The sequence below is a fragment of the Lissotriton vulgaris genome, chromosome 7 (assembly GCF_964263255.1).
Source record: "Lissotriton vulgaris chromosome 7, aLisVul1.2, whole genome shotgun sequence".
Lineage (NCBI taxonomy): Eukaryota > Metazoa > Chordata > Amphibia > Caudata > Salamandridae > Lissotriton > Lissotriton vulgaris.
In genome coordinates this window covers 327,959,083-327,983,944 of record NC_141695.1, presented here as the reverse complement: position 1 = coordinate 327,983,944, position 24,862 = coordinate 327,959,083, and the positions used below count along the sequence as shown (strand labels likewise).

The following is a 24,862-nucleotide window of genomic DNA, read 5'->3' as shown; positions in this document are numbered from 1 at the left end:
GGTCCCAGGTCGACTATGTCAAAAACCAGCTAAACCCACTTACCTAGTCGCGGTTAAATGCTATCTTTGGTATTGCTTTATCAAAACATGTCGAGTAAGGTGTCATACGAATTAGAATACTAACCCCTCGCCAATTCTGGCGACGGGGTTAGCATTCCACCCTTCTAGAGGGACACGACATGTATGTAACTGTGAACCCCGGTTAAAGTTAAACGAAGCCTCAGCTCCACAAAATGGATGCTGCCACCACAGACACGAGTCTGACCCCCTGCAGCTGGGAGTCCTTCCAGCGAGGGGAGCCTGGACAAAGGGTTTCCTGTCGAGGGCGGTGCTAGCACCGTCCCAGACAGGGTTTTGTGTATCCTGGGTAGGCAGGGCTTTACAGGAAGGTGACTGCTGAGTGGCACCCCGGTGCTCACTAAGCATAGGCCAGTCTGAACCAGTTCCAGGGGCATACCAGCCCCTGGCCTGGGGAAAGTCCGGCATGGGAGAGGGGTGTAACCACCCCCCTCCTAGTCCCACCCATAGGCAGGACCGGGTCAGCCCCCTTTTTTAGTATAAAGATAGGAGCGGGCCCTCTGTTAAAATTAGATCATCTTTGGAATCAAGACACAACTTTCTGCGAAAGGACATCAAGATTTCTTCTTCAAGATTCTCCCTTGTGGCTAAGCAGTAGTCACCCTGCATCAAGCGGGCACCATCCTAAGAACACTGCGGTCTGCTGCAAGTCCTTCCTCCGGAATCCGACTGCCCAGCTCGACGAGACCCGGCTTCCCTGGCACCTCTGACCTCTACTCACCTCTACAGCCAAGCTAAGACCCGTGAGTGCGACGAGACCTCGAGGGACCGACGATCGCCAAGACTGCACGACTTCTTTGCAACAAGCCCACCGTGTGCTCCACTGGTGAGTGCTTTGGGGTCCGAGAAGCCCCAACCCTGAGCAGCTCCAGCACCGAAGATCAGCCCTCCAGCATCTCCACGATCTGCGTGGGCCCCTTCTGCTTTTGCCTGCTCATCGCGCTGTGTGGCTACTAGCCGGCTGGCTTGTGGCCTTCTTCACGACGCCCGACGACATCACTGCTGCTGGTCTGGTTGCTCCAGACTGGCCCTTGCTTCCTTGCAACAGAGAAGCACCCCGGACCCTCCTGGTCCACTCCAGACGCCATTTTGAGTCCACCGCGTGGGCTTGAATTTGCCAAGGCTTTGTTGCCCAATCCTGGGTCCAGCGACACCGACAGCTTCATCCATCGTGGGACAGCTCGCTCCTCCATCCTGGTCGCCGACAACGCCTCCTGGTCCGTGAGATCTGCAGAGCACAGCGTCACCCACTCACCTAGTCGAGGTGACTACCATCCGGTGCCCTCCTGGTGCCACCTGACTACTGGCTAGTAGTCTCGAACTTGGTCCCCTCTGCTTTCAGGTGTCATCTCTCTTCAAGATCCAGGCTTGGATCACTTCGAACTCTCTTCACTGGTCGCCTGCCAGCATCTTTCTCCCAGGCTCCTGGTCCGTCTACGAGGATTCCCGACGTCTTTTGAGACATATGCAGCTGCAGCCCCTGGGCTAGGTAACTTCAGCATTTCGGTGCCCCAGCATAGCCTCACTATCCAAGGGTCAGAATCCACTTTCGTTTTCCTCCTACCAGGTCGGGTTCGCCCGAGAACACTAACTCTGTGAAATCTAGCTACCATAGACTTTGTCCCGCATCCCGCGTGAGAGTGCACACTCTGCACCCGAGTCCCCTGGGTCTCCTAGAAGTAATCTGAAGATTCTATAGTCAAGATCTAGCGATTCCAAAGCCTATTAGTACTGTGATTCTTAATAAATATACTTTTTATTTTCATAACACTTGTGTGGTGTCCTTTCACTGGGTATTCAAGGGGTATATGTGTGGTATAACAGCTGGCTTAACACGCCCTCTCGAGTCTTTAGCCTTAGACTGCTCGTATCCACGCTACTAGGATAGCTGGTCTATAAGGTTGACTTACAACCAATCATCAATAAGGGTTGCTGGACTGATACATAGTGTTCACTAGAATAGTGAGCACTGCATATCAGGCCACCTTCTCACAACCGTCGACTACGGAACCCACGATATTGTCCACAGAAAAGCGAATCACCATTTCTGTGACCCGGATCACGCCGGAGATGACTTCTCCAAGGACAGTGTCCCCTCTGTTACCAACAATGCTCCTTCAAGAGGGACAATCAGAGGAAGATGACCAAGATGCATATAGCTATGCCAATAGTCCTTCACAACTATTTGTCAAATGCCAGGACACTGACTCAGAGGGCGAATACACCCACGAGGAACATGGTCATAGTCAGCAGCAGCAGCAGCAAACTGACCAGGAAATGGTTTCAGTGCCAACATCTTTCCTGCAGGATCTACATAGGATGCTACAGGACTATAAGTCTAAGGCCAGTAGACCTTTGCCAAATACTTAAACGCCTGCTACACCTTCAAGGGTTGAAGCGTCATTGGTGCCACCTACTTTCTCGGCTCCAACTTCTCCACAGCCTCAAGCATCCGTTCCACAGGATTCCTCTGGATTGCCAGGGTCTCATGATGTTGATGAATCCTCGGATGAGGATCAGCAGTCGGATCATGTCTCTAATCCCGACACGGAATATGACGAATACGTTATTGACAATCCCGCATCACCAAATCCGGACCCGGCGGACTCCCCACCAGCGGATATTGGGGGTTTCCATCAGCTAATGGAGAGAGCGGCGGCAAGATTTAAATTAGCAATGCCTAAAGTTACCACAGATTGTTTCTTGTATGACTTTAAGGAACCCTTTCGAAAGACTGCCAGGTCTATTCCTATCGTGGATCACCTATGGAAAGAGGGTGTAAAGACCATGACACACCCGGCGACGGTGGTGCCGGTGCTACCGCGTCTCGAAAAAAAGTACAAAGCGACCGATGATGCCCCAGCGGCCTTGACAGGTCATCCAAGACCAGACTCGGTGATCTCGCAGGCAGCGCAGAGGAAATCGCGCAACCCTTCAGCACCGCTGACAACTCCTCCGGACAAGGAAGGACGGAGGTTAGATAACGTGGGAAAAAGATTCTCAGCGATGGCAAGTTTGCTAGTGCGAGCAGCTACTGCCTTAGCGATCCTGGGTAGGTACGACCGTCAACTCTGGTGCGATGTCGCCCCGTACCTTGACCAGCTGCCTCCTGAGTCTGTCGGAAGCAAAGAAGGTTTTGCAAGAGGGAGAAGCGACGTCGATGGAAATCATTGATTGTGCAATGGATATTGCGACTACTGCATTTCGTTCACTGGCTGGAGCAGCAGTACTCCGTCGCCAAGGGTGGCTTAAAGCTACTTGGTTCCGACCCGAGGTCCAGAATAAAGTATTGGATCTCCCCTTTGATGGAGAAGCGCTGTTCGGCAAACTTATTGACGACACCCTGCAAGATATTAAAAAGACAGAGACCGCTAGGTCTTTAGGAACACTTCAGTACAGGAAGTCTCCTTTCAAGGGTTCCAAAGGCAGGGGTGTTACTTATAGAGGATCCTTCCAACAACAACGTAATTCCAACACAGGATCCAGTTCCCAGCAACACCGTCAATCTTACCAGCAGCGGCAGGGCCAGTCTTCCAACTACTCTAGGCCTTACGGTAAAGGAAAGCAGGGGGCGCGAGGACGAGATTCGTCCAAGCGCCAATAGCGGCCTCCTGGCTCTTCCTACTGGACCCTCCTCCAGGAAGTCATCAGTTGGAGGCAGGGTCAACAAATACCTTCACAACTGGTCCCTAATAACATCGGACCGTTGGGTGCTCAACATCATTCGGAAAGGGCATACCTTAGAGTTCACTCAAGTTCCGCCACCCAAGCCCCCGGCAGCCACTCCTTCAAAACACCAGCGTCTCCTTCGGCTCGAAGTTCAACAAATGCTCCGAAAAGGGGCGATAGAACCAGTTCCATCGAACCAAAGAGGCCAAGGATTTTATTCCAGGTTCTTCCTGGTGAAGAAAACGCTCGACAAGTGGCGCCCCATTTTAGACCTCAGGGGGCTAAACACCTATCTCATTTCTCTGTCCTTCAGGATGGTGTCCCTCCAGGACATCTTGAAGCTGATCAGCCCGGGGGATTACATGGCCACACTCGATCTCGAAGATGCCTATTTCCACGTTCCGATTCACCCAGCGCACAGAAGGTTTCTGCGATTCACAGTAGCCAAGAGCCATTACCAATTCAGGGTTTTACCCTTTGGACTCCGCTCAGCCCCAAGAATATTCACGAAGGTGCTGGCTCCAGTAGCAGCTTTCCTGCGAAGGCACAAGTTTCAAGTCTTCCCCTATCTGGACGACTGGTTACTGAAAGCTCCGTCCAGAGAAGCAGCGCTACAGGCGGTTCAAGCATGTACCAATTTATTTCAAAACCTGTGTCTCACTCTAAATGACGAGAAATCTTGCCAGATCCCGTCCAAAAGAGCCCGGTTTCTGGGAGCCATCTTGGACTCAAGGCTTTCACGAGCATTTCCTACTCTGGAAAGGAGGCAAAAATTACAAACGATGGCCCAAGACTTACAAACAAGAAAGTCTCTTTCAGTTCGCCGCTACAAGTCTCTGCTGGGAGTAATATCATTGTGTATTCCACTGATCTCTCATTGCAGACTGAGGATGCGTCCCTTGCAGGAACAACTGGACAATCAATGGCGGCAAGTCCACGGTTCCTTCGACGACAGAGTGGCTATCACTCCGGAGATGAAGAATGCGGACTTATGGTGGACAGACCAAAACAACTTGTCCCAAGGCCTATCCTTCGCAAGCGACCCGTCCCCACAAGTGATAACGACGGACGCGTCGTTGGAGGGTTGGGGAGCAGTGCTGCAGGACTTACATGTCAGTGGTCATTGGTCACCCCAGGAAAAACGCCTCCACATCAACCTGTTAGAACTCAGGGCGATACGTCTGGCTCTGCAAGCGTTTCTTCCTCGCCTGGAAGGTTCACAAGTGCTTATCAGGACGGACAACACCACGGCCATGCACTATGTGAACAAGGAAGGAGGGACCAGATCGCGCCCATTGTCACAAGAGGCCCAGCAGGTTAGGGAATGGGCGATCCGACACAAGATGTCTCTGATGGCAGAACACTGGCCTGGCGTCCTAAACGAAAACGCCGACAGACTGAGTGGGAGTTGAATCAGGAAGTCTTGGAACAAGTCTTCAGCCGGTGGGGAAGACCGGACATCGACCTGTTTGCCACTCCGACCAACAAGAAATGCCGGTCTTACGCAAGCAGGCTTCCCCATCCAAATTCTCTGGGAAATGCCCTTTCGATAGCCTGGTCGAGGACATTTGTCTACGCTTTTCCTCCCATTCCTCTGATACCACGACTCATCAAGAAACTCAAGGTGGAACCGTGCAGGATGATCCTGATAGCCCCGGCTTGGCCGAGGCAGTTCTGGTTCACGGAGCTCCATCTGTTGTCGATTGCTCCCCCCTTGCCTCTACAGATTCTGACAGATCTTCTCACGATGTCCGAAGGACAGATTTTGCATCCAGACCCTCAGTCGTTACACCTGACTGCATGGCTCCTGAGCAGCGAGAATTTATGAACCTGCCTTTGTCAAAGGAGGTTAGAGACGTTCTGTCCCAAGCAAGGGCCCCTTCAACTAACAAAACTTACCGCCTTAAGTGGAAAAGATTCTGTTGTTGGTGTCGACAGCAACACATTGATCCATTCAATTCCAAACCTCATCAGGTCCTCCCTTACCTGCTGTCCTTGGCCATGTCTGGTCTAGCCCATTCATCAATTAAGGTCCATTTGGCTGCTTTGTCACGATTCAGAAGGACAGAATCTGGGCCTTCATTATGGTCTTCGAGAATAATCAAGCAATTTCTTAAGGGCCTGTTCAGGGTCTATCCACCGGTGAGACCGCCTCCTCCAACATGGCATTTGAATCTGGTCCTTTCTCAACTCATGAAGGGCCCTTTTGAACCAGTCCATCGTTCTGACATCAAATATCTTTCGTGGAAATTGGCTCTTCTCCTCGCTCTCACGTCGGCTCGGCGTGTAGGGGAGTTACAGGCCTTGACCATTCAAGAACCTTTCCTTCAATTCAAGAGGAACACTGTCATCATGAGGACTAACCCTAGGTTCATGCCAAAGTTTCCCTCGGATTTCCATTTGAATGAACCGGTCATTCTGAAAACATTATTTCCTCAGCCTTCCACACCAGCGGAAAAAGCGTTGCATTCGTTGGATGTGCAACGATGCTTGAAGTTTTATTTACAACGTACTAAAGATTTTCGAAAATCTTCTCAACTGTTTGTGGCCTTCAGGGGACCAAGTAAAGGCCTTCCACTATCCAAACAGGGTGTTTCAAGGTGGATCACAAGCGCTATATTACATTGTCACAGGGCTGCTGGTAAACCTCTGACTGGAAAGATACGAGCGCATTCCACAAGATCTGTGGCTTCCTCCACAGCACTCTTCGCAGGGGTGCAAATTAAGGATATCTGCAGAGCTGCAACCTGGAGCAGCGTCCACACCTTTACCAAGCACTACTGCTTGGAATCTCTGCAACAGGATTATGCAGCAGTAGGACCGGCTGTCCTGAGGAACCTCTTCCACTAATGGTGAGCTTTCCTTTCTTCACACCTTCCATTTTTTCACATTTTGTATCTAATGTCATGTTCTTTACTGCTATTATTTACAATGCAAAATGTGATTATCTTGCCAACTGCTTACTACTCTGATACAAAGCATGGGAATCTATGAAAGTTCCAATACTGGGGTAAGAAAACAAGTTACTTACCTGTAACTTTAGTTCCCCAGTATTGGTAACTTTCATAGATTCCCATGCGCCCACCCACCTCCCCGGGGAAAGCTCAGCCTACAGCACAGGTGGTGTCTCAGTACACAACGGCTACGAAAATCTGAGGCTCTGAGGTTCCTTCAGGAAGGTTCTAAGTGGTGAGGCACTTCTGATTGGCTGAGGCCAAAGTTTGGTCTCTTTTGCACAAAGAGGGTGATATGCTACAAAAGGGAATGAGGCCTAGGCCTTTTTCCATTGTCTTTTGTACCTACAGCTATGGTATTTTTGTTACCGAGACTCCCATTCCGGCGACGGGGAATGATACAAAGCATGGGAATCTATGAAAGTTACCAATACTGGGGAACTAAAGTTACAGGTAAGTAACTTGTTTTCTTTGCTGCCCTATTCTGTTATGCCTGCAGGAAGTCTTCTCTTCGATTGCCCAAGAGTCACAAGATATGCCTGTTAGCCGGCCCGGATCTCACACCTACAGTGCTATGGACTGTACAGTGCCTGAGTACACACTGAAGATAGCTGCAAAGGTTTCAGATTGCTTATGAGTGACATTTTCATAATTTCAGTGTAATTATGAGTGACATTCAACGACTATGAGTGACACTGTCTCACAGACAAAATCAAGCAGTGAAGACTAGGGAAACCTATACATTTCAGAAAGTACACCCATTTGAGCAACAAGAAACTCTAAGAAGATCTTAAAACTGCTGCAGAGCACCAGAAATGAATGGGCACTTTGGCACCAGACTGTACCAAACGGGATGTGAGAGGCCCTACCTACACGAATGATCTCAGCTGCCTACTAATACAGTTTCATAATTATTCACACTTGCTTTCAATCTGCCGCTGCCTGGTGTTCTGGAGGACACCAGATTATTCTGCATATGGACTCCTCTTGCACTAAACTCTCTAACCAAAGCTAAGGAGAGTCCTGATTAAATGCACCGCCAGCAGCCCTGATTAAATGCACCCCCAGCAGCCCTGATTAAATGCACCCCCAGCAGTGTCAGCATTCAGTGCTGTGCTGTCAACGAATTGACTTTAAAAAAAAATATGATGGACAGAATGTAGATCAATGTCTTACATTCACCCCAGTACAAGGATCTGGGCCTAAATCCATCGTTTTTTGCACTCCACACCACCCTGGGTTAGATAATGGCTTTATGCAAATCAGCTCTGACCCTGTGCCCCATGGGAACAGTCCAGTCCGAACTACACAGCCATATCTTTCCCAGACCGGAATCAAGCATCCGAGGACCGGACCGGTTTCAAGGTAACACCTCTCATCAGCCCGGCTAGCTTGACTCCAGTGGTGTGGAGGCTCTGGGACCCACGTCTGAGCTACCCCAGTACACTCAGGGAGAAAATTTACAAAAAACAATTTGATGGACAGAATGTAGATCAATGTCTTACATTCACCCCAGTACAAGGATCTGGGCCTAAATCCATCGTTTTTTGCACTCCACACCACCCTGGGTTAGATAATGGCTTTATGCAAATCAGCTCTGACCCTGTGCCCCATGGGAACAGTCCAGTCCGAACTACACAGCCATATCTTTCCCAGACCGGAATCAAGCATCCAAGGACCGGTATGACATTGTTCTACATTCTGTCCATCAAATGTGTTTTTTGCCATTTTCACCCCGAGTGTGCTGGGTATACTCAGACGTGAGTCCCAGGCTCTCCACACCACAGGAGTCAAGCTATTCAGGCTGATGAAGGCTGATAGCCAGAAACCGGTCCTTGGATGCTTGATTCCGGTCTGGGAAAGACATGGCTTGGTAGTTCGGACTGGACTGTTCCCATGAGGCACAGGGTCAGAGCTGATTTGCATATAGCCAGTGTCTAACCCAGGGTGGTGTGGAGTGCAAAAAAACGATGGATTTAGGCCCAGATCCTTGTACTGGGGTGAATGTATGACATTGTTCTACATTCTGTCCATCAAATGTGTTTTTTGTCAACGAAGTGACAGCAAAGTGAGGGCTCTTATTAAATGCAACCCAGCAGTGTCAACATCCAGTGCTGTCAACATAGTGACGTCAGAGCGAGGGCTTTGATTAAATGCACCCTCAGCAGTGTCCGCATTCAGTGTTGTGCTGTCAACGCAGTGACATCAGAGCGAAGGCTCTGATTAACTGCACCCTCAGGGAACTAAGCCAAAGGGTGGCGTCTGTCCCTTTAATAAGGCACATCTGTGACCTCGAACCACGAACAAACCCTCATTCGAGGAAATGGCGAGAACATTTGTCTGATGTGAGCTGAACAAAAAACAGCAGCTTCGTGTGTAGTGAACACACAATATCTGCAATAACACTGTTCTCTGCTCAGTGCTCCGAGGCCCGTGGTACATCAAATATACCACAAAACAATTAATATACGTTTAACCTTTTCTCCAAGAGGCCAAATGTGGCAATAATGAACTTCAAAAATAGCAAAGAAAGTAAAGGAGTTCAAATGTCTTTGAAGCATCTGTGTAAAGTTGAAACCACACAAATTGGATTATAAGTGTAGTTTATTGAAGGAACACAGGAGCAAGGTAGGGAACAGCCTACACAGGACTTCTTCATCAGCAACTACCATAGTTGCTAGGGAGGGGAAACTAGGATACAGTAGAATATAGAAACATTCTAAAAGAATTAAAGGGCAACATAACACATCTTCCCCTTTTATAAATGGAGAAAAGAAAAAGAAAACAAATAAACAATTAGCAAACAAAATCTTCTAGCCACTTGGGTTTAGAGCAAATGCGTTTCCGGTTTACAAATACATCACTGCTACATGGAAGTTCATTAACAGATGTTGAATTGAAATCATGATTCGGTGGAATAGAATCAAGGGTAGCAGGAACACTAGAGGACGGAACAGACCCATCTAAAATGGAGGAAGGGTTTACAACCTCTGCAATGGGAGGAACATTAATTACATCGGAGGAGGAAGGGTTAGAATTGGAGGAAAGATTTTCAGAAACACTAAAACCACCATGATCCTCACAAGGAGTAGAATTAGGAGTGGTAGTACATGACATATCAGGAGAAATAACAGAGTCATTAGTTTGACAATTTTTTCCTCTGTAAATGGCAATTCTTTTTAGATTCCACACTTTACCATCGCTAAGAAGGACAGCATTTCGAAGTATCTTCTGGACCATAAGAGGTTCAGAAAACTGGGAATCTCCCTTACGGACTTTCCAGGGTTTTTTTTCCTTAACCCACATACCAACATTAACTTCTGCAGTGCTAGAGCAACATTTCTTATCAAAATTTCTTTTATACTCTAGATGCTTATCAATAACATCAGTTCTGACTTTATTCATGCAAATGTCTAAACAAGATTTTTGGTGTAACCATTTGGGATTACATTTAGTTCTGGCAACACGACCTCTCATGATCTCAAAGGGAGACATTTTTAAGGCATCATGAATATTGGTCCTATAAGACCAGACAGCTTTGAAGGCTGAGGTTTCCCAATCCTCACCATTTTGTACAGCTATTTGTATAGCATTTTTCAAGACTCTGTTGAACCTCTCGCAAAGTCCATTACCGCTTGGGTTGTAAAGAGAGGTAGTCTTATGGACAATACCAACACGTTCAAAGTAGGATTTAGTTAATTTGGACGTGAACTGAACGCCATTATCACTAATGACTTGGTTGGGAAGGCCTTCTTCAATGAAAACTCTGTCAATAAAATTCAAAACAGAAGAAGAATCAACCTTGTCTACAATGGTGATATTGGGCCATCTAGAAAATACATCAATCATAGAGATTATAAATGTATGGTCGTCTCCAATTGGTCCCATATTGTCTATGGCAACAGTATGCCAAGGACCCTCTGGAACCAAAGGTTCACACATGTCGGGTTTGAGCGTGTTGAGAACCTTATCAGAATTGGCACAAGTGACGCATTCACGAACGATTCTTTCTGTAAGGACATCAATACCTGGCCACCAATACCATTGTTTAACATTTTGTTTGGTTTTTACAATACCACAATGATCCTTGTGACACAGGTCAATAATGCCTTTCCTTAAAGAAGAAGGAGGAATGGCTTTTTCACCTCTAAAAATTGTATCATCACAAACAGTTAGTTCATTTCTAACCTCCCAATAGGGCTTAAGATCGGACGACAAATCTTTCTTATCTCTCCAACCTTCCCGAATGAAGGAGATAATAGAAATTAAAATATTATCTTTGAGATAATCATCCTTCCACAACTTTTTATCTATACAAAAAGGATTACTATCAAGAATATAAGCAACGTGAAGGGAATCCCACTCATTCACCTCACATTCTTGTAGATCAGTAGGCATCCGGGAGAGAAAGTCAGCAATAACATTGCTTTTACCAGGTAGATATTCAATTTTAACAATAAAATCTTGTAGCCGCATGGACATTCTAGCAATTCTAGCAGTAGCATTGTAAAGGCCTTCAGTAGAAAGGAGTTTAGTGAGAGGTTTATGGTCTGATCGCACAATACACTCCCTTCCCCATACAAAACTGCGAAAGTGCTCAAGAGCCCATACTACAGCTAAAGTTTCCTTCTCAATAACTGAGAATTTACTATCCGGAACAGAAAGTGCTCTAGACGCAAATGCTACAATGCGTTCTTTACCTGAGCTGTCAATTTGAGATAAAACACTTCCCAGGCCTTTATTACTAGCATCAACTGTGACTACAGAACTTAGATCTAAATCAAAAGGGGATAGCACAGGAGCATTAATGATGTCCAGTTTGATACTGTTGAACTCATCTTCACAAAAAGGAGACCATTCAAATTTAACTTTGCTTTTTAGAAGTTGTCTAATATTGAATACTTTGGATGAGAAATTTTTAACAAATTTAGAATAAAATTCTACCATTCCTAGAAATGATCTTACATCATCTCTACTGGTGGGAGGAGGAGCATCTTTTATAGCATCAACTAATTTAGCCTTGGTTGAAACACCATCACAACACAGCACGTGTCCAAGATAAGTCACAGATTTGACTGCAAAATGGCATTTTGAATATTCAATGGTTAAACCCTTATTCTCAAGAATGCCTAGAACTTCTTCTAGAATGGTATTATGTTCATCTTTATCTTTACCGTAAACTAGAATATCATCCTGAAAGAATTTAACTTTAGGATGTTTCCCAAAAAGTTGGTGCATGATGCGCTGGAAAATGGCAGCCGCAGACGCTAAACCAAATGGCATGCGTTTAAATTGGAAACACCCCATGGGAGTGATGAACGCAGTAAGTTGTCTACTCTCAGTGTCTAGGGAAATCTGATGGTATGCGGAGGATAAATCTATTGTGGAAAAATACATAGCACCATTAACTAGAGACAGCATTTCATTAATTTTGGGTAATGGGAATTTGTCTACGACAATATTCTCATTTAAGTGGCGGAGGTCCACGCAAAGACGGATTTTGCCATTGGCACGCCTTGCGATAACTACTGGAGAAATCCAATTAGAGGACTCTATTGGCTCAATAATGTCTTCTTTGACAAGTTTTTCTAATTCTTTTTCAACATCACCCCGAACCAGAATAGGAATGTTTCTGGCTTTAAAAATTTTAGGGTTAGCATTATCTTTCAGGACGATGTGATGGGAAAAACCTTGAAAATTTCCGATTTTACCACTAAAAACTTTAGGAAATTTTTTAAGCATAGCATCACCAATTTCAGTTCCCTCATTAATAACTAAAACAGGATCTGGACTGTTGGGATTCAAGACAATATCTAAATCCCACTGATCTCTCCATCCTAGGACAGAAGGTCCAACTTTAGCAACATACAATTTGCACAAAGATTCTCTACCTTTGAACTTGAATAATAAAGGCTTGTAACCAATTACATCGATCTTACCACCGGAAAATCCTTCAGCAGAGATATCAGGAGAATAGAGATCATTTCCTAAATAACGAACAAATTTAGAATTCCAAACATTTTCATTGATAATAGTATATGGGGAACCGGAGTCAGCATAAATATCAATAGGGACCCCACCAATAAGCATATTACAAATAGGCTTCTTAAGGACATTCCTTTTCCCTGAGTCATTAATATTAAAAATGTAAACTTTCTCAAGGGGTTTAGGTATGCAGGTCTCATTCATAGAGCAAGGAGTAATACTCTTCACACAATCATTATCAACATAACAATGCATAACTTTGTTACTTAAATCTTCTTCATCGTCAGAAGATGAATCATAAACAATTTTAACTTTTTTACTTTTCAGTCTATTGCAAGCTCTGGAGTAATGTCCAATTAAACTGCAATTAGAACACTTTTCCTTCAATGCTGGACAAAGCTTGTAATTAGCTAAGTGCGAACTGCTCCCACAACGAAAGCATTTTAAATTATCACTCTTTTTAAATTCAGTAGGTTTGTTTTTATATTGAAGCTTTTGCTTATAGTTAGATTTTCCTTGAACTTTTGAAAAAGTTTGATCGCTAGTAGCCTTAGAATCAGAAATAGCCTTTTCTTCATTTTTAATTGCTTTAGCGCTTCGACCAGAAAGTTCTGCCTTTCTGACAGTGGCTAATATATCTTTGAGGTCTGAATCTCCGTTTATCCAAAGTCTGTCCTGAATGGAAGGATCAGAAGCATGCATAACTACTTGGTCTCTGATAAACTGTTCTTGAAGATGATCGAATTTACAATCTTCAGCTATTTTTTTAAGTTCAGCAATATAAACGTCAATGTTTTCTCCAGGTCTTTGTTTCCTGTGAAAAAACTTGTAACGAGTAATACCTATACAAACCTTTGGCGAAAAATGACTGTCAAAGTCTTTTAGAATGTCATCAAAAACATTAGAATCACCACTACCACCACTTTTAGGCATTTCTTCATAAACTTTGAGACCACCAGCACCTAATGAGTGTAAAAATAGTTTTTTCTTTCTTTCAGGTTTCATTTTACCATCCTCATCAATAGTGTCAATAAAGTTCATAAAATACGCTTTCCATTGAAGCCATTTCATACAAGGTTCCAAACCAGAGGGCCAAAAGGGTTGTGGTGATTGAATTGTGAAGTTTTGAGAAGTCATTGTGAATTAGAAAAGTGATAAATAAATAAATAAATCTTACTTGGAGTTTCCAGAAGACAGGTGCAACAGGAATGCTTGAGAATAGAACGCTTTTAAAATAATGAAAAAGGAAAATAAGTAAGTTGAGATTAAAATTATTTTCAGTACTTGTAAAAAGAATTAGACAATTCCGTTTAATTAATGAGTGAATATACTCAAAAACGCTCAAAATCGCTCTTCAAACGCGTTAAGAAAGCGAAGCGTTACTGTGTTGTCATGGAGATGATTTCCTTTCCATGAAGCGTCAATGCGTGGAGCGCGTTACTGTGTTGTCATGGAGATGATTTCCTTTATTTGAAGCGTCAATGCGTGAAGCGCTCTTTAAGATGAGGTAACGTCACGACGCGCTCAACTTGACGAGCAACGTAGCTTGACGAGGTACGTTGGTACGTCACAAGCGGCAGAGCGAGAAATGGAGGGCGAGCCAGTTCAGAGCGCGCTGAAAGAGAATGTCGCGCAGAAGGTAACGGTCTCGCTGGATTTTTAAAAGACGCATGCACAGTAGCTTTAAGCCTCGAAATTGAGCAAAAGGTCAAAGATGTAAACGAAAGGAATAATATTCGCTGGGGGTGCGCGGAATGAATATTAGCCGCTGGAAATATTAGCTGCTGGAGTGCGCAAATAAGTGAAAGTTACTCACGAAGTTCTTGCAGAGCTTTTACTCACAAAGTTCTTGCAGACAGGTTTAAAACGATGAAAAAGGGGAAATCCAACTGTAAATCGATAGTAGAGTTGAGCAGATGGAAATTTCCTCTTCAGAATATGGAAAGTTAGTTCTTTTGAATCCTTTTCTCTGTAGATGGGAAATAACGGAATTGTAGAAAATGAAAATAATAGAATAGTTGGGTTCTTCAGATTCCTGGTGTTCCTTGAAGCCAAGTCGCCAAAAATGTAAAGTTGAAACCACACAAATTGGATTATAAGTGTAGTTTATTGAAGGAACACAGGAGCAAGGTAGGGAACAGCCTACACAGGACTTCTTCATCAGCAACTACCATAGTTGCTAGGGAGGGGAAACTAGGATACAGTAGAATATAGAAACATTCTAAAAGAATTAAAGGGCAACATAACAATCTGGCGACTTCACGTGGAACATAAATGTGAATACAATCAAAAGGACTGGAATAAAAGTCAGCACAGAAGGGGAAAACCGTGCCTTTATCTCAGGATGCAGATGCTGTTAGTGGAAGTGATCTGCCTGGCGCAGGTTTCTCCCCCCACCACCACTGTACCCCGTATCTGAAAGAAACAGGTTAATGTTAGATTCCTTACCTTAGAATATCCCCAGAGGTCAGACTGGATCCCCTGCGCGTCGGTAGGCGTCGTCTGCTGCTCCGCGTTCAGCGTTGTGATCTCATCGGAGTACATAGACGCCGCCCTCGCGCGCTGACGTCAGTTTTTCTTTGTTCCACGCCAGCAAGCGCAGATCCGGGAAGAGCAGTACTCCTAGTCAATTTTTGATTAACTTTTTTGATCTCTTTTGGATCCTTCTCGAGTCTATACCTCGACTCGCGTTGCCGGTAGGGATGCCCGGGTTCAAACCATGCGATGATTGTCACCGCTTGATGTCGGTGACTGACCCCTACCGTCGGTGCCTTTACTGTCTCGTGGCCGACCACGATGACAAGTCGTGCCCCGACTGCTGGGCCTTGACCACGAAGGCTAGGCGGTAAGCGTCTCGAGCTCTGGCAGTTGGCCCCGCGCCGCTCGAGGTCCCGGTCCAGGAGGAGGTCGAGGGACCGGTCGCGGGCCACAGTCATCGCCACTCAACGAGTCAACACCACTCGTCAGGCTCAAGTCCTCAGGTAAGTCGAGGCACTCTAAAAAAAAGTCGAAGCTACATCGCTCTTCCGACTCCCCCCGACGCTCGCGCGACGCGGCCGGGGGTTTGGGCGACACCGCCCACGCGGCTCCACCGGAGCCACAAACGCCGTGCCCAGCTCCATACACGCCAGTCCTGGGCTGCACGCGATGCCGGAGGAGATTAGCGCTTTCCTCACGGCCATGATGTCACGCTTCCCTCCGTCGGAACCCGCCGAGTCGCCTCCCGTCCCTGCGGGTCCGTCTGGGAGCCCAAGCGGGCCGGCGGCTCCGGCCCCGGCGCCGTCGGGTACTTTGGCCCCAGCGCCGTCGAAGACTCCGGTCCCAATGCCGCAGGGCTCCTCAGGATCCAGGTCTGGATCCGTGACAAGGCAAGTCGACCTTACGACCCCTCCGCTGGCGCCGTCACCTAGGGTGTCGTCCCCATTCCCAGCCCTGGTCGGGATCCGGCGTCGGACTGGCGCCGTCTTCGACGCCGATCGGTGATCTCTTCACCGACGACCCGGCTCCATCATTTATTCCTGACTATCAGGAGATGGATGACGAGGGGGACTGGGAGGGGTCTGAGGACCCTCTGGCACTGCAGTGCCAGTTGAGCCAGGAGTGGGCAGACGAGCTGGGGGAGGCCAGTGGTCTGGACACTTTGCCAACACTGGATTTGTCTCCCCTCCTACCGTTGCTACAGAGGAGGGGGCTGCTTACAGCGTGGTGTTGACTAGGGCAGGCAAGGCCTTGCCTCTTGAGCTCCCTGTCGCGGCTGTGAGGACTAACCTCCTCACTGTGGTGCTCAAACCGCAGGCAGGCTCCTCGGAGCCTCTCCTGCTGTTTAACGAAGCCCTCACCGACGCTCTGTTGGGCACTTGGTTCAAGCCCTCTACTCGGAACGTGGCCCGACACCACTGCCCGGCTCTGGGCGACCCCAGCTTCCTGTCCGTTCACCCCACCGCCGAGAGCCTGGTGATCCAGGCCTCTACCTCCCAGACCGCATTCCCGACATCTCCTCTGGATCGGGAATCCAAAAGGTACGATCAGTTTGGGAAGAAACTGTTCTCCTCCCTGAGTTTGGGGTTGCGGTCTGTCAACACCGCCTGCCTTTTGGGCCTTTACACCCACTCTCTGTGGGATACGGTTGCGGAAGTGCTGCCGCAGTGCCCGGTGGTGGTCCAGGCAAAGCTTACCTAGGCCCTAGCGGAGGGACGGGATGCAGCACGCTATTTGATACGGTGTGGACTAGATACCATGGACTCGCTGGGCAGGTGATTGCAACGACGGTGGCATTCGCCGAAGTCTGGCTGAGGTCCGCCAACTTTTCAGGGGATGTCCAAGCCACCCATATGGACATGCCTTTTGATGGCCGTTGTAGGAGAGTAGGGTCTGCAATCCTATGGTCACCCCAGATTTTTGCTTTTTGCTTCACTGGTTTACGACTTTCCCTGGCTGTGGGCCTGCTAATCAGTTCTCTCTCTAAAATGACATCCATGTACTTTAGGTGCATTTACCAATTGGTATTGGGTCACTCTTGTAAGTCCTTGTACAGTGTACCATAGGTACCCAAGGCATAAGTGAACCCCAAGGCCTACCAGGGGCTGCAGCATGTATTATGCCACCCCTGGCTGGCCCTCCAAATCTGACACAACTGGCTGATCAATCAGCTGGGGCAAGGTGGTGTAATCACCCCTTTGCTTTAGATATAGTATACCTATATCTAAACCTAAAATGGACACCTATACTCCTATAAGTCACTCCTATGGCAGGCCTTAACAATCCTGGAGGCAGAGTGCTTGGAATTATGTGAGATAGTGCTCTGGCATGAGCTGACCTGTCTGAAGCTTTCGGAGCCAAGTCCATTACCTGTTTCCATGATAACGCATACCATATACTCTTAAGTGCATTATATCCTCGCGGTTATTGCTAACTTTGGCATAGCATTATCAAAACATGTCGAGTAAGGTGTCATACGAATTGGAATACTACCAGTTCTGGCGACGGGGGTAGCATTCCACCCTTCTAGAGGGACACGACATGTATGTAACTGTGAACCCCCTTTAAAGTTAACTCGAGCCTCAGCATCACAAAATGGATGCTGCCACCACAGACACAACAAGTCTGACCTCCTGCTGCTGGGAGTCCTTCCAGCGAGGGAGGCTTGGACAAAGGGTTTCCTGCCTTGGTAGGTGCTAGCACCACCCCAGACAGGATTTTGTGTATTAGGTAGGACAGGCCTGAAAGGAATGAGACATGCCTGGGGCACACAAGGTGCCCTGTGCATACACCGGTTCAAACCAGTTGCTGGGGCACTCCAGCCCCAGCTCTGGCGCGAAACCGGACAAAGGATAGGGGGTGTAACCACCCCCTCCCTGGTCCCACCCATAGGAGGGACCTAGTCATAGCACAGCCCCCTTTAGGAGAATAAAGGTAGGAGATGGTCCCATTCCAAATTAGATTATCCTCATTTGAAAGTCTACAAGAAGAAACTCTGGACTTCGACGTTCTGCTCCACAGAAGACGGCAGAAATCTCCCTTGTGGGCAAGGAGTGTCCACCCTGCATCTGCAGGCACCATCAAGCGTCCTAGCGGTTCACTTTGTCGTCTCCCCGAGTGGATCCAGACTTCAGAGCCCGACGAGACCCGGACTCCCAGACCTCTCCGACCTCTACCCACATCTGCAGCACAGCTGAGATCCGTGGGTGCGACGAGACACGTGGGACCGGCCATCTTGGAGAAACTGCACTTCGCTTTCAGCACGACTTCAGAGGCATCCTCGACGAAGTGCTTTGGGGATTGAGAAGCCCCAGCCCCGAGCAGCTCCTGCACAGAAGATCAGCCCTCCAGCATCCACGAGATCTGCGTGGGGCCCTTTTGCTTGATTGCTGCTCGACGTGTTGTCTGGTCACTTGCCGGCTGGCTAGTGGCCTCCTAGACGACGATCCTTGAAATCCACACCGCTGGTCTGGTTGCTCCACACTGGCCCCTGCTTCCCTGCAAAGAAGCACCCCGGACCCTCCTGGTCCGCACCAGACGCCTTTTCCACTCACCGCGTGGGTTGCCTTTGCCAAGGCCTGTTGACGTTGATTCCGGATCCAACACCGCCGACAGCGAGAGCCTGCGTTGGACAGCTCGTGCCTCCATCCTGGTCATCGAAGACACCACCTGGTCCACGTGGCTACAGAGTCAAGCGTCCACTCTTCATTTGATTGCGACGACAGCAATTTTTCTTTCCTGGTTCCACCCCAGTCTCTGGCTAGTGACTGTGAACATTGTCCCCTCTGCGTTCAGGTCTTATACTTCCTCGATCCACCCTTGGATCACTCCGGACATCTTCCATCTGGCCGCCTGCAGCATCTTTTCTTCCAGACTCCATAGACTTCAACGCGGAAACCCGACACACTTTGACACCTGTGCACCCGCAGCCCGTGGGTGAGGTAACAAGGGCATTTCGGTGCTCAAGGGTAGAGTGACTCTCCTAGTGTCCAGATTTCCAGTCGTTTTAGTCCTAGCTAGTCGGAACTGTCTAATACTTACCTTTTCGTAATTTGTACTGTCCATTGACTTTGTTACGCATCTCGCGTGTGAGTTCACACTCTGCACACCCGTTCCGTGGGCCTCCTATTACTTACCTCAGGTCAGGATAGTGTAGTCCCAGCGATCCTACAGCCTCTGGATAGCTCCATTCCTTCTATCGATTTCCTTATACCATTGACTTAATATATGGTTTGTCGTGCCCCAGGGCACCATTGTAATTTGTGCAACTTATCGTATTTTTCTTAAGAGTCTTGTCATGTGCTTAGCCCTCTGATCTCATAAAGAGTTCAGAGGTGTTTGTTAGTTAATAAATATCTTGTTTATTTTCATAACTACCTGTGTGGTGTCCTTTCATTTGGTATTCAAGGGGTTATATGTGGTAAAACAGCTGGCTTCACATGCCAAAAGAGTTTAGCCTAAGACAGCTTTGTCCATGCTACCATTAGGATAGCTGGTCTATAAGGTTGACTTACAACCAATCACCATAAGGGTTGTTTGGACTGATACAAGGTGATCACTAGAATTAGTGAGCATCATATATCAGGGCAACTTCTCACAGCCGTTGCCTCTTTAGCGACAAGGCGGACAGTGCACTGGAGCATTTCAAGGACTCCAGGGCTACGGCCAAGTCCTTGGGCCTCGGCCAACACCAGCAAACTTCCGCCTTTCGCCACTTTTGTGGCCAAGGAAGGGGCACCCCCTCACGTCCAGCTAGCCACAGGCCGTAGAACCAAGCTCAATGCGGTCGCAGACGTGGTAACCGCCGTGGCGGTGCTGGGGGACAACGGCAAGGTCAGTCCACATCTGCCCCTGCAGCATCTGCCTGAAAGTCCTCCTAGTCCGAGCTTTCAGGTCCATTCGACGCCAGTGGGGGGCAGGGTTCGCCATCACCTCCTCCATTGGCATTTCATCACATCGGACAGGTTGGTGCTGAAAATCGTCCGAAGGGGCTACTCCCTCCCCTTTGAGGCGACCCTTCCAGCCTTGCCACCGCAGTACCACCGCATGCCGGAGGATCACTTGCAACTTCTGCAGGAGAAAGTTACGGCCCTCTTGGCCAAGGGGGCCATCAAGGGCGTTCCCGGGCCAGAAGTAGGACGTGGTTGCTAATCCCACTACTTTCTGGTACCCAAGAAGGGCAAAGGAGGCCTACGCCCTATCTCTGACCTGCGGAGCGTCAACAGCTTCCTCCGGAAGGAGAAGTTCAAGATGCTGACTTTGGCTCAGGTCTTAGCTGCCCTGGACCCGGAAGACTGGATGGTAGGGTTGGACTTGCAGGATGCCTATTTCCACACCCCCGTCCTGCCGGCCCACAGGCGGGCTTGCCCCAGACAGTTGTATCCCACCTCCAGACTATGGCCGACCTTCTGCACTCGCTCGGGTTCTCCCTTAACCTGCCGAAGTCACACCTGTGCCCTTCTCAGAAGCTCCTTTTCATCGGAGTGGTTCTGGACTCAGCGCAGTTTCGGGTTTATCCCCCCGAACAGCGGATTCAGGATATTCAGGCTCTGATTCCGATCTTTCAGCCTTTATCCCGAGTCTCGGTCAGGTTGACGCTGCGGCTCCTGGGCCTGATGGCCTCCTGCATCGTTCTGGTGCATCGCGCCAGGTGGCGGATTTAGGCTCTGTAGTGGGACCTGAAGTTTCAGTGGGCACAGCATCAGGGCAACCTGTCCGAACACGTCCTGATTTCGGAGGGCACTGCTAGACAGTTGCAGTGGTGGCTCACGGACCGCAATTGGGTCAGCGGTAGATCGCTCTCCCTTCCCCAACCGGAGCACGTAGTGGTGACTGATGCTTCCCTCCTGGGATGGGGAGGCCACATGGGAGAGGAGGGAGATCAGAGGCCTCTGGTCTCCGGCAGAGTCCCGGCTCCACATCAACCTTCTGGAGCTGCGGTCGATCTGGCTTGCACTGATTACATTCTTTCCCTCTGTCCGGGGAAGTGTAGTGCAGGTGTTCACAGACAATACCACCGCCATGTGGTACTGCAACAAACAGGGCGGGGTGGGGTCTTGGACCCTTTGTCTGGAGGCTCTGCGCCTCTGGCAATGTCTGGAACACCAGGGCGTCACCTTGGTGGTTCAACACCTTGCAGGTTCCCTGACCGCCAGGGCGGACAAACTCAGCCGCAGGTGCATGATGGATCACGAATGGCGTCTGAACTCGGACGTGGCGCAAGGCCTCTTTCAGCAGTGGGGAGAGCCTTGGTTAGATCTATTCGCCACCGAAGAGAATGCACAATGTCATCAGTTCTGCACATTGGAATTTCCAACTCGGAACTCGCTCGGAGACGCTTTTCGTCTCCAGTGGAGCTGCGGTCTTTTGTACGCCTTTCCTCCTATACCACTTCTGCCCAGAGTGCTGAAGAAGATCCGGCGCGACCGGGCCCAAGTCATCCTTGTGGCTCCGAACTGGGCACGAAGATACTGGTATCCCGAGCTACTCAGCATGTCAGTCGATCCCCCGATTCGTCTGCCTCTTCAGGAGGACCTTCTGTTGCAGCAGCAGGGGACGGTCCTCCACCCGAATCTGTCCAGTCTCCACCTACATGCGTGGTGATTGAGCGGCGACAGTTGAGGCCATTTGACTTGCCTCCTGAAGTCTGTGATGTGATTCTGGCAGCCAGGCGTCCCTCCACAAAATCGGTATACGCCTGCAGGTGGAACAAATTTGTGGTATGGTTCACTGCAAAGGCCTTGGATCCTCTCTCTACCCCTCTTTCAGAGGTTCTTCTTTTTCTTCTTTCTCTGGCCCAGCAGGGCTCTGCTCTGGGCACTGTCAAAGGCTACCTCTCTAGTGTTAGATTCCTTACCCCCGCACCCCTCTTCCTTGTTCTGCAAACCGATATCTAGGATTAAGGACATCCCTTCAGGGCCCTAGTTTTTTGGCACCAGTGTCGGTCTCTGGCATGGCTCTGCGTTCCTGGTGCGGAAAGCTATGTACAAGAACTGATGTCAACTCGCGAGGGCGGTATCTATGTACTCCGACGACATCATCTCGGCGATCACGCCGACTGACGCGGAGCCACAGACGACGCCTACGGACGCGCAGGGGTACTGCTATGCATAACTTTCTGGATCCAGTCTGTTGCATGGGGATATTCTAAGGTAAGGAATCTAACACTAACTACTGTTTCTTACAGATATATCGTTACCGAAGGTAAGCAAATTGTGCTATCCGCCCGATGAGGCCTGGTGAAGGGCTGAATGCTGGGGGTCAGGTACAAGTGGGAAAGCTGTGCCTTCTTTTGTTCTCTGTCTAGTATTTAGCCTTCATGGTCCACCCTTTCACCCCTTTGTACTCTCTCTTATCCACCTATGTTTCAGCCCAATCCCTACTCTGCTGCTTCTCATCTGTTTTTTCAAGTTCCTTGCCATGTTAATCCCCTTCTCTGCTCGTCACCAGTCTTTGGAACTTGTTGCTTTTCTTTGTTTCTTCACCTGCGCATCTTCCTTCGCTAGCATCAGTCTGCTTTCAGAGGCTTTTTCTGGTAGTTTACCACGTTACCGAATTTTTAATCTATATCTTTATCATTAATTGATTATTCAAAGCTGGTATTAATAGACAGTAGCCTTTATTTCCAGTGAGCCTGTTATACTTGTAGTAGGACAGCAATTACAGTCAAAGTAAATATTTAGTGATTAAGTGACTCATATCACCCCTCTGTTGCAATGGTTAAATCTACATATAATATAATGATCTAATAAAATACAAATGTTAAAATGTTCTGTGCCAAAGTTCATAGTTGTAGAGCAGACTTGAAGCACACAGGTAACTTTACACTTGGTAGTAAATTTACTATCTTCTCGAAATTCACAAACTACGTTTGATATTTTATGACTATGTACTTCCTATGTGTGCGGAGTTTTGTGCATTCTGAGACTCCGCAGTCAGGGCGGAGAACTCTGCACACATACGTTTAGGGAGAGCAGAGTTGTAAAACTCTGCACATAGTGTGTGAATTGCAGTGTGTAGTATGTTTTGTACTTCCAAGTGTAGTTTATGAATCAGGCCTAAAGTGTGCATTTGCCCCTATTTTACAATCAGTGTAAGAAACCAGAGGGTAGTTTCTAGCCTGTGCAGACAGTTCTGCATTTATCCACAACTTCTCCCCATCAGAGTGACTGCTCGTTCTGTGTCCTGTGGCTCTATCCACACTGCACTGGGAGGCTACCTCAACAGCGGCTTACAGTTGTCTGCTGTATTGATGATTGTTGCAGGAACAGAGGGGCGTCTAATAAGACTACCTTTGCTGTTGGACCTGATTAGCAGGGATTGGAGAGATGCTCTGTGTACCTTAATGCACCAAGAATACCCTTGAGAAAAACGGTGTTCTGATGGCTGGAGCTGTGCTATTTGTGGTCTGGCCCTCCAGGACCTGCTATTGACACAATGTTGGCTTTCTAGTTTGAGTTTAACTCGTTAGTATACATTATGAAGCCAGGAATAATGCTGATTTTAAGCCCACAGAAAACGAATTCCTACCACTGCATGTAGTTAAGGGTGGAAGAAATTGGGCTGGAACATGCACAGGTGGAAGAATTGGCTTTAACAGGTTTTTATTCCTGACAGGCTTTTGCAATGGCAAGGCTATCTGTGTATGGGCAGAGTCTGTCGTATGTCAGGCTGGTGCAGCAGGGACACGCCTTACAGAGAACATATTGTGAACTCCAGTCTATCTCTCCTTGTTTGTTTACTACATTTATTATAGATCATTCTCCAGTTTTGCAGATGCTGTGCCTTTACCCTATCCATCTGCTTTTCTTTCTTTCTCAGGACACTGTAGGATCCTGGCAAAAATGTGTGGCAATGTGTGAGCAATCCCTGAAGAGTGGTAAGAGCGTCTTCATCGACAACACCAACCCTGATGTGGAGTCTCGCAGCAGGTGAGTGTGCTTTTTCATTCTTTGAGAGAAAATATATCTTCAAGGGCATGTGTGACTGTAACTACAAATACTCTGCATACTCCTGCCATCTAGTGTTGGGTTCGGAGTTGTGCAACTTTTTTTTCTTCTAAGACGGTAGAGTGACTCCTCCTCTTGGTGATATTGTGCATGGGCGGTGACTCCTTTGTTAGATTGTTTTCTCTCCGCCTTAGGGTTCAGATATGTGTGCATCTCCTCAGTGTTCAACTCCGTTCAGTACGAGTGTTTGGTCCTATCCTGCCTTCAACAGTAAAGTGAATTTCAGTAGCTCTTATCCAAACCGTTTCCGCTAGACTGTCTTCATTGGGGCGGACATCTATCCATCGCCCTTCGGGGTGCCGCCCGTCTCTGGCCTACCTTTCCACATGCACTGCCAGTACAGAAGATGTCTTGCTGATGAAGCAAACACCTTTTCAATGTTTCCCCCAGTGTCATGCTAAATATCCACACACTGTTCGGCATCAGATGTGTAACCTTTGCCTCTCGCCAGACTACCTTGAGACAGACTGTGATGCCTGCAAATCTTTTTGAAACTAATAGAAACTTTGTGATCAAAGGGCAAGTCGGCTGGAAATGTCTTGATGCAGCGAGGATGATATAATATCTTCAGTGAGGGGCACACCCAGGAAGAGCCAGAAAGTGAAGAGGAGGATGCAGCGTTCTCTGTCGATGTGGAGGAAGAGCTTGAGTACACCCTGCCTCTCAGGCAGCGCATGAGTACTGCTGAAC

General features: G+C 48.0%; 1 protein-coding gene across 1 annotated transcript in view; it reads left to right on the top strand.

Moving 5' to 3' along the window:
* The window catches only part of LOC147701493 (bifunctional polynucleotide phosphatase/kinase-like), a 227,188-nt gene that overhangs the window by 175,985 nt on the left and 26,341 nt on the right, over positions 1 to 24,862 (top strand). Inside the window, exon 14 of the mRNA XM_086930185.1 lies at positions 23,985 to 24,094. Within this exon, the coding sequence (XP_086786311.1) occupies positions 23,985 to 24,094 (110 nt within the window). The remainder of the gene's footprint in view (positions 1 to 23,984; positions 24,095 to 24,862) is intronic.